General features: G+C 43.3%; 1 protein-coding gene across 1 annotated transcript in view; it reads right to left on the bottom strand.

Annotated features, from left to right (window-relative positions):
• LOC115138436 (TOG array regulator of axonemal microtubules protein 1-like) overlaps nt 1–10,553 on the bottom strand; it is a 43,154-nt gene extending 32,601 nt beyond the window's left edge. Inside the window, exon 1 of the mRNA XM_029675278.2 lies at nt 8,790–10,553. Coding sequence (XP_029531138.2) covers nt 8,790–9,824 — 1,035 coding nt within the window. The 5' untranslated portion in view covers nt 9,825–10,553. The remainder of the gene's footprint in view (nt 1–8,789) is intronic.
• Nucleotides 10,554–10,860: the final 307 nt, after the last annotated feature.

The raw sequence follows: 10,860 nt of genomic DNA on the forward strand, positions 1-10,860 counted from the left end.
AAACATAACGATGGTCATTATGGCCAAACAGTTCTATTTATGTTTCATCAGATCAGAAGCTATTTTTCCAAAAAGTACAACATTTGTCCCCATGTGCAGTTGAAAACCGTAGTCTGGCTTTTTCATGGTGGTTATGGAGCAGTGGCTTCTTCCGTGCTGAGTGGCCTTTCAGGTTCTGTCGATATAGGACTTGTTTTTCTGTGGATATAGATACCTTTGTACCCATTTCCTCCAGTATCTTCACAAGGTCCTTTGCTGTTGTTCTGGGATTGATTTGCACTTTTCGCACCAAAGTACATTCATCTCCAGGAGACAGAATGCCTAACCTTCCTGAGCGGTATGACGGTTGCGTGGTCCCATGGTGTTTATACATGCGTACTATTGTTTATACAGATGAACGTGTTTGGAAATTGCTCCCAAGGATGAACCAGACTTGTGGAGGTCTACCATTTTTTTCTGAAGTCTTGTCTGATTTCTTTTGATTTTCCCATGATGTCAAGCAAAGAGGCACCGAGTTTGAAGGTAGGCCTTGAAACACATCCACAGGTCCATCTCCAATTGACTCAAATTATGTCAATTCACCTATCAGAAGCTTCTAAAGCCATGACATAATTTTCCGGAATTTTCCAAGCTGTTTAAAGGCACAGTCAACTTAGTGTATGTAAACTTCTGACCCACTGGAATTGTGATACAGTGAATTATAAGTGAAACAATCTGTCTGTAAACAATTGTTGGAAAAATGACTTGTGTCATGCACAAAGTAGTTGTCCTAACCGACTTGCCAAAACTATAGTTTGTTCACAAGAAATTTGTGGAGTGGTTGAAAAACTAGTTTCAATGACTCCAACCTAAGTGTATGTAAACTTCCGACTTCAACTGTACAAGAAAAAACATGTTTAATTGTGTGTGTGTGTGTGTGTGTGTGTAAGAGAGTTAAGCTACATGAACGAGACTACTCCGTAGTTAGATTTTTCAGTCTGACCCCTTGTCTACACTTTAAGTTATTGATGGATAATGATGTTTTGGCAATGTGAATATAAGAATTCCAGAGTATGGAACCTTTGTATCTGATAGAGAATTGACTATGTGAGGTGCAGCAGTGGGGAGGGTGAAGGTTATCGCTGTGTGTTTGCATGGATTTGGGAATGAACCTGGAAGAATCTATTGAAAGGATTAGGTAGGCTGTCTGGGAGGTATGTGTATTTGTAGATGAAGGTGCATTGTTTCTTGTATATTAATGTTGTAGATAAGCAACTCACTATATTGTCTAAAACAGATGGGCAGATGGAGCCAAGCCGTTAGAGGCGGCTAGTCTTGCCAATTTCTTCTGTGTGATGAGTCATTTGTGTAGGTAGAAAGCATATGTACTGGCCCAGACAATATTGCAGTAAATGAGATATGGGTAAATTAAGCTATAGTATAGTGCGTGTTAGGAAGCAAGCCTGAACCAAACCACGAATCATTCTGATGATACCAACGGACTTCACGACTTTTCTGCAGACAAAGTGAATATGATCTTTACAGGACAACTTTTCATCAACAAGAACACCTAGGAATCTAGAGGATGAAACCTGCCCCATTTCATTCCCACCAATTGAAATTCTGGCCCTTAAATAAAAAAATAAAAAAATCATATTCTTACCAGTAAATACAATGAAGTTGGATTTTTTTAAACATTTAAAGATAGTTTATCTGGAACCATTCATAAAATGTGCCATGCTGGAGTTGGCTTCAATGATAAGTGAATTGAAATTCTTGTGTGATAAAATGAAGTTGGTATCATCAGTAACAATAACGGTAAGTACGGTAGCAGACACAGCAGCAAGGACATGGATATAGATTAGGAATAACAACGGTCCAAGGGGTGAAACACCACAGGATATCTTGGCCCTGGTAGATGCACAAGCAATTGCATATACAAATTGTTCTCGATCATAAACATAATTATATAGCCATTTATATGTATAGTCGTGAAAACTGTAATAATGCAATTTAGCGAGCCATATTTCATAATAAACGGTGTTGTTCAGGGCTGTAAAGATTTTGAGCACAAGTTGTAAAAGAGCCATATCTGTGGAGTAGTTTTTACAAAAACTCAAGCTGAAGCAGAGAAGGGAAATGTCCCTTAACCCAATGAGTCCCACCGTAACGCTGGCATGTTTTGGACTTCTAATCGGATTTGTCTATTTCTTCTGCATCTGTAGATACCCACTATTAGTATGTGTGATTAATGGGGGCTGTGCTAGAGTGGTGTTTGTGAGACAAGGGCGGATCTGGAAGGGGCCCGGGATCGGGAAGGGGCCCGGGTCATTTTACAAAAACTTCTGTAGTCAGAATGGTTTGAGCTACAAACTATTAAAAGTTATCTATAAAAATCTAAGATGATGCTGACAAGCTACACTAGAAATCCCAGAACAAAATGTATGTAATACTGTAATAAGCTCACATAGTTACTGTCACAAACTCCAAACAGTTATCCTGGGGTATTTACAAATACCATCAGTATGATTTTCCAATACCGTCTTTTAATTTTTAGATATTTGAATATTAGTACTTTATAAATAAATACCTGCAGTCAACGTGTGCACTAGGTAATAGATAAAGCAGATCGCGTTCATAATTTTGCCTTCATTATGAAGCTACCGGTACTAGTTTCCCGAAAAGCTGTTTGAGCCAGTCACGTGTGTTTGTTTACAAAAAAGAACGTGCAAAATGGGAGCTTCTTGAGGTGAGTCAGTCCTGTAGTGCAAATTAAGTGAGGTGATCAAGTTACACTTGTATGGAATTCACTACTGTTTGCCAGCTATATATCTTATAACTATTAAGTTAACTATCTAAGAAGTGCCAAATAAATTCTATCTAGCTGGGTTTTGGTTGCTAATGTTAGCTAGGTGGCTAATGTTAGCTTGCAGGATCAAGCTTCTTGGTAACAGCAGCAGAGACAATCCCCTCCTGGATTAAGATCCCGGCTGTCTAATATTTGTTTTGTGCATGTTGCAAACTGCGTTTTGAGATGCTTGCATAACTTTATGAGCTGGATTGTCTGTCTTAGTAGGAAATGTTTGCATGCGCTCGTTAGCATTTACCAAGCATCCTGTGTTCTGCCTTACAAACAGGACAACGGAATGGATCGCATGCAGCGACCCAAGAAAACGACTCCGAAAAAGAGGGAAACGTAGCGGTCTTCTGGTCAGACTCCGGACAAGGGCACATCGCGCACCACTCCCCAGCATTCTTCTTGCCAATGTCCAGTCTCTTGACAACAAGGTTGATGAAATCCGAGCAAGGGTAGCATTCCAGAGGGACATCAGAGACTGCAATGTTCTCTGCTTCACGGAAACATGGCTTACTGGGAAGACGCTATCCGATGCGGTGCAGCCAACGGGTTTCTCCACGCATCGCGCCGACAGAAACAAACATCTTTCTGGTAAGAAGAGCGGCGGGGGCGTATGCCTCATGACTAACGAGACATGGTGTGATGAAGGAAACATACAGGAACTCAAATCCTTCTGTTCACCTGATTTAGAATTCCTCACAATCAAATGTAGACCGCATTATCTTCCAAGAGAATTCTCTTCGATTATAATCACAGCCGTATATCCCCCCCAAGCAGACACATCGATGGCTCTGAACGAACTTTATTTAACTCTTTGCAAACTGGAAACCATTTATCCGGAGGCTGCATTCATTGTAGCTGGGGATTTTAACAAAGCTAATCTGAAAACAAGACTCCCTAAATTTTATCAGCATATCGATTGCGCAACCAGGGGTGGTAAAACCTTGGATCATTGTTACTCTAACTTCCGCGACGCATATAAGGCCCTGCCCCGCCCCCTTTCGGAAAAGCTGACCACGACTCCATTTTGTTGATCCCTGCCTACAGGCAGAAACTTAAACAAGAGGCTCCCACGCTGAGGTCTGTCCAACGCTGGTCAGACCAAGCTGACTCCACACTCAAGACTGCTTCCATCACGTGGACTGGGACATGTTTCGTATTGCGTCAGATGAAAATATTGACGAATACGCTGATTCGGTGTGCGAGTTCATTAGAACGTGCGTCGAAGATGTCGTTCCCATAGCAACGATAAAAACATTCCCAAACCATAAACCGTGGATTGATGGCAGCATTCGCGTGAAACTGAAAGCGCGAACCACTGCTTTTAATCAGGGCAAGGTGTCTGGTAACATGTCCGAATATAAACAATGCAGCTATTCCCTCCGCAAGGCTATTAAACAAGCTAAGCGTCAGTACAGAGACAAAGTGGAATCTCAATTCAATGGCTCAGACACAAGAGGCATGTGGCAGGGTCTACAGTCAATCACGGACTACAAGAAGAAACCCAGCCCAGTCACGGACCAGGATGTCTTGCTCCCAGGCAGACTAAATAACTTTTTTGCCCGCTTTGAGGACAATACAGTGCCACTGACACGGCCTGCAACGAAAACATGCGGTAAGACATTTAAACGTGTTAACCCTCGCAAGGCTGCAGGCCCAGACGGCATCCCCAGCCGCGCCCTCAGAGCATGCGCAGACCAGCTGGCCGGTGTGTTTACGGACATATTCAATCAATCCCTATACCAGTCTGCTGTTCCCACATGCTTCAAGAGGGCCACCATTGTTCCTGTTCCCAAGAAAGCTAAGGTAACTGAGCTAAACGACTACCGCCCCGTAGCACTCACTTCCGTCATCATGAAGTGCTTTGAGAGACTAGTCAAGGACCATATCACCTCCACCCTACCTGACACCCTAGACCCACTCCAATTTGCTTACAGCCCAAATAGGTCCACAGACGATGCAATCTCAACCACACTGCACACTGCCCTAACCCACCTGGACAAGAGGAATACCTATGTGAGAATGCTGTTCATCGACTACAGCTCGGCATTCAACACCATAGTACCCTCCAAGCTCGTCATCAAGCTCGAGACCCTGGGTCTCGACCCCGCCCTGTGCAACTGGGTACTGGACTTCCTGACGGGCCGCCCCCAGGTGGTGAGGGTAGGCAACAACATCTCCTCCCCGCTGATCCTCAACACGGGGCCCCACAAGGGTGCGTTCTGAGCCCTCTCCTGTACTCCCTGTTCACCCACGACTGCGTGGCCACGCACGCCTCCAACTCAATCATCAAGTTTGCGGACGACACAACAGTGGTAGGCTTGATTACCAACAACGACGAGACGGCCTACAGGGAGGAGGTGAGGGCCCTCGGAGTGTGGTGTCAGGAAAATAACCTCACACTCAACGTCAACAAAACTAAGGAGATGATTGTGGACTTCAGGAAACAGCAGAGGGAACACCCCCTATCCACATCGATGGAACAGTAGTGGAGAGGGTAGCAAGTTTTAAGTTCCTCGGCATACACATCACAGACAAACTGAATTGGTCCACTCACACTGACAGCGTCGTGAAGAAGGCGCAGCAGCGCCTCTTCAACCTCAGGAGGCTGAAGAAATTCGGCTTGTCACCAAAAGCACTCACAAACTTCTACAGATGCACAATCGAGAGCATCCTGGCGGGCTGTATCACCGCCTGGTACGGCAACTGCTCCGCCCTCAACCGTAAGGCTCTCCAGAGGGTAGTGAGGTCTGCACAACGCATCACCGGGGGCAAACTACCTGCCCTCCAGGACACCTACACCACCCGATGTTACAGGAAGGCCATAAAGATCATCAAGGACATCAACCACCCGAACCACTGCCTGTTCACCCCGCTATCATCCAGAAGGCGAGGTCAGTACAGGTGCATCAAAGCTGGGACTGAGAGACTGAAAAACAGCTTCTATCTCAAGGCTATCAGACTGTTAAACAGCCACCATTGAGTGGCTGCTGCCAACACACTGTCATTGACACTGACCCAACTCCAGCCACTTTAATAATGGGAATTGATGGGAAATGTAAATATATCACTAGCCACTTTAAACAATGCTACCTTATATAATGTTACTTACCCTACATTATTCATCTCATATGCATACGTATATACTGTACTCTACATCATCGACTGCATCCTTATGTAATACATGTATCACTAGCCACTTTAACTATGCCACTTTGTTTACTTTGTCTACATACTCATCTCATATGTATATACTGTACTCGATACCATCTACTGTATGCTGCTCTGTACCATCACTCACTCATATATCCTTATGTACATATTCTTTATCCCCTTACACTGTGTATAAGACAGTAGTTTTAGAATTGTTAGTTAGATTACTTGTTGGTTATCACTGCATTGTCGGAACTAGAAGCACAAGCATTTCGCCACACTCGCATTAACATCTGCTAACCATGTGCATGTGACAAATAAAATTTGATTTGATTTGAAGCATCCACTATGAGGATTCCTTAGTACTTCTTAGCATTCTGGTAAGTGGCATTTTTGGGGCTTTTTTTACCATTCGAAAAAGAAATTGCGCCCCTTGTGTGCACTACCGGTAATAACATATATATCCCGAGATGGCACGGTATGGAAATCTAGATACCGGCCAACCCTACACTGTACAGTACAGCACTAGAGTAGAATGTTATGTACTGTATTATACATATATACTTTACTGTACTCTACTGTGGTGTCCAAACTTGTGAAACATAGATGTCTATGATTGTTTCAGAGTTGGTCTGGTTCGGACCAACTGAATGTGGTATTGTTTGGGGGTGGAGATCATTACAATAATAGCCAGTGCGTCGTATACTCAAATATGCAAAATAAGGACATTGCATATTTTGTACCTTTGTGTACCTATTAGGATACAACACCATGAAGGGAATGATATTCATATCGAGAATTATCATTTTCTGTATGGTACAGATCAGGGAGCAATGATGTAATTCGATTACCGGATATAAATCCACTTCACCTACTGTAGTTCAATATCCCAAATATATATATTTTTAACTCAAGGTGTTATGTTTTTGCTGACATGTGAGAATGCTGTTCATTGGCTATAGTTCAGCATTCAACACCATAGTCCCCTCCAAGCTTGTCACCAAGTTTAGGACCTTCGGACTGAACACCTCACTCTGCAACTGGATCCTGGACTTCCTGACGGGCCGGACCCAGGTGGTGAGGGTCGGCGGCAACATCACCACCGCCCTAATGACCCTTAACACAGGGGTGTGTGCTTACTCCCCTCCAGTACTCCCTGTTCAACCACAACTGTGTGGCCCGCACGACTCGAACACCATCATAAAGTTTGCTGACAACACAACGGTGGTAGGTGATCAGGTGACGATGAGACAACCTACAGGGAGGTCAGTGACCTAACAGTGTAGTGCCGGAACAACAACCTCTCCCTCAATGTCAGTAAGGCCAAAAGTTGATCGTGGACTAAAGGAAACGGGGGAGGGGGGCTTCATCACTGGGGCTGAGCTCCCTGCTCGATATCAGGCGGTGTGAAAATAAAGGCCCGAAAACTCATTAAAGACTCCAGCCACCCAAGCCATAGACTGTTCTCTGGTTCCGCACGGTAAGCGGTACCGGTGCATCATGTCTGACACCAAAAGGCTCCTGAACTGCTTCCATCCCCAAACCATGTCTGCTAAACAACTAACTAAATAGTTAACACAAAGGCTACACTGACTGAGTTGACCCTTGTATTTTATTTTTGCACTGGCTCTATGCACTCTTATGGCCCTACACACTCATGCACACTGACACTCCAACACACAAACACTCACATCATCATTTGCTCACACACACATAATATGCACATACATAATATGCACATCTGTTTTTTTGCATTGGATGCGTCTCACTCCACCCCATCAGCCAATGTCACACTTTTGCATCTGAGGTGAAAGGTGACAGAGCAAGAGTGGCGTTTGTCAGACCATGAGACATCCCGAAAATCTGTCTTCTCACAACATCGTCTGTAGCGTAAAGGGTTAATGTAGCTGTAAGCTAGGTGTTGATAGCAAATGGCTGACTCATGCAGTTCTAATGTAACATTAGCATGCTGGTAGGGCTAATGTTAGCAGGCCAATAGGGCTTATGTTAACAGACTAGTAGAGCTAACTTTAGCAGGCTAGTCGGCTAGCAACCTTGCAAGTTGATTTCTAACAATACATTTATAAAGTATTAACATGTAAATTGGCTGAAAATGTTATTGAAACAAGTAGTCATGAGTGTAAACGATTTGGTTTAATTTGAGGTTATACATTTTAAGTTATTTCTGTTGGAGTTAACCTTTAAGGAATAGGCTGGCTTGCCGGGGCCTCCATATTACATCACACCCCAGAAAAACATTTTCTGACATGACTTCGGCATTCTGATCGGTTTTATGTAACAACTTGAAAAATTAGGTGCAACTTTGCATTGGATGAGTATACTAATGCATATCCATATGTTACTTGTGGTTAAGAGTATGCTACCTTCCCTTTAAAGTGACAAATCAGAGTCAAAACATAATTCCTCTACGTGGAATTGCCCAAATCAGCCATCAAACAAATAGTTATGGATACAACTCCATATAGTCCCAACACAACCCTTTGTCAATATCTAGTATACTGTGTGTTATTGTTTCAGTGAACTTTCAGGTTCCTGCAAACTAATATTTGACAGATTTTCACTTTGGGTGGTCACAACCCTCATTCTATTTGCACCTTCTTCCATGTAATTATGGTGCCACTATGAAAATAAGATTATTGTACCTGTAGCCTAGAGAGAGCATGTCTTGATATTTATTTTTCTCGAATTACACTTTGCTACATTAAAAAAAGCTAAATGATAAACAAGTGTCATCAGCAGACTTTTGCTTGATGTAACCTTGGCGTCAACTATGACCAACCTGATCAGAGGATTTTCCGTTAGAGGTACTGCATGGCTGGATGTTCACTGTGGAAGGAAGGCTTGACCTCTCCCAGGGAAGCTTGTTCTTCCCTTTGCCTGCACTGACAATTCTCCTCTGCAGTGGAAGGTCATCAATGAGGGAGCCCAAACTTCCATAACCATGATACAGCCTGTCAGAGTCTGGTTCCGTCCTGATGCTCTTGGCACTGCTGATCCGCCCACCATTGAGCACCCACTCCAGGTCAGCTCCTGACCCAAACTGTGGTGACCGTCGTTGTCCTGATTTAGGGATTAGAAGGGCGTATTCTACCATCCCATCGGAGGACAGTCTGGGAAGTATGTGCCTGGCTCTTCTTGCTTGAACAGCTGCCATAAGACCCTCCACATCCCCATTGAGCTCCACTCTGTCTACAGCCTTCATTAGGGGCTGTTTTTTCCCTGTGTCAAGGCAATGGTCAAAAACAGCAAATAGTTCTAGGGCTGCATGGCGGACCTTCTTCTTGCTGTCCGCCAAGTATGGTGCAACTTCAAAGCAGAGGCTGGGGATGTTGAAGTCCTTCTTGGGGTGGGTGAGCATAGCTGCTGTGATGATGTTGATGACATCCTCTCTGACCCTGGAGTTCTTGTGTCTCAGGTGTCCAATGGCAAGGTCTAACACTTTCTGTGGCCCTACAATTCTAGTCAACTGCCTGAACACATTCATGTACTCATTCCGGGTGACAGCACGGTTGTCTCCAAGGGGTTTCAGAGCCACACATACTATCTGTTTGAAATATTTGTCTATATTGTAATCCAATTTCTGGATGAGTAGGTTTATCACCTGTAAAGTGCCATACAAGACTTTGAAGTTGGTGTCATCTAGAAGTCTGTGGAGAAAATATATAAACTCCACAATACTGTCCGAGGGGACTGGCTTCAAGTCCAATCCAAAGAGGAGTTTTTTCAGCTCTTCCACACCATTTGTTCGATTTTGGTAGTTTTTTAGGTCTAGGAGCTGTTCATGTAACTCCTGGGGTATCAATCCAAAAATCATAATTGATGGTCCTTTTGATGTGGTCAAAGGGAAGAATCTAATGAAGCAATCACATTTCTGTGAGGACAATATTGCCCGTTTCTTTGACTCATCATCTTGGTGGTTCGATTGGACATTTGCAGTTTCTTATGAATAACGGTTCATTGTGCTAGTCAACTCCAGACAACTGGAACATGAACGGTGAAAGCAACGTTGAGTGAAAATAAAAACACTTGTAGCTTGCTGTGCATTCCCCTACATAGCCATGACGAAAAAAGGCACGGTGGAATGTTGTATTTGAAAGCCCATTTTGTATTTCAGCTAAATTAGCTAACATAGCTAACTAGCTGCATAACTAGGAAGCAATCATTCAATGTCCAGAAATAGCGTGTCAGGGCGACGTCGCTGCCAGTACCGCTTCAGATGTATGATTTCCATAGAATCCAATATCATCGCTAGCTTTTAGCTTAACGTACGACTTTGAATTGCGGCTTAGTAGAAGAAACCTTGCGGCTAGCTGGCGAAGTTAGAAAACAGACTAAAATGCAGACTTCGCATTCCGATTAGTCGTTCAAATTTGACGTCCGGCATACAAAAAAGTTGCACACATCTCCTTAATCTCTTCGGTTAAATGTATGTAACAGTATGAGACTTTATGTTGAATGTTTGTAAACTAACTAGCTAGCTATCTGCACTGTAGAGACATTCATCGCCGTAGCCAACACACATAGAACCATCAAAATGGCGAATACAACATGACACAAACGGATCGCTTCCATGGTGACGCGAGTTGTTGGAAAAATGCTGCATTCGTGACAACTCGGAATTTATGAATACACAGGTCTTCAGATCCAATTATACAATTAACCAGTCTATGTATCTGCCAATTAAATGCTTTGAACCCACTAGTAGGCCAAATTGACACTCCCCAGAAGAAGCAGTCCTCCATAGAATGAATGAAATTCTATAGTATTTCAATTCAATGTTTCAAGGACTACATTACTTGTATTTCATTAACATTAGAACTTTTTAAAAATTATTTAATCATTTGTCATAC

Source organism: Oncorhynchus nerka, linkage group LG12 (assembly GCF_034236695.1).
Source record: "Oncorhynchus nerka isolate Pitt River linkage group LG12, Oner_Uvic_2.0, whole genome shotgun sequence".
In the NCBI taxonomy this organism is placed as follows: domain Eukaryota; kingdom Metazoa; phylum Chordata; class Actinopteri; order Salmoniformes; family Salmonidae; genus Oncorhynchus; species Oncorhynchus nerka.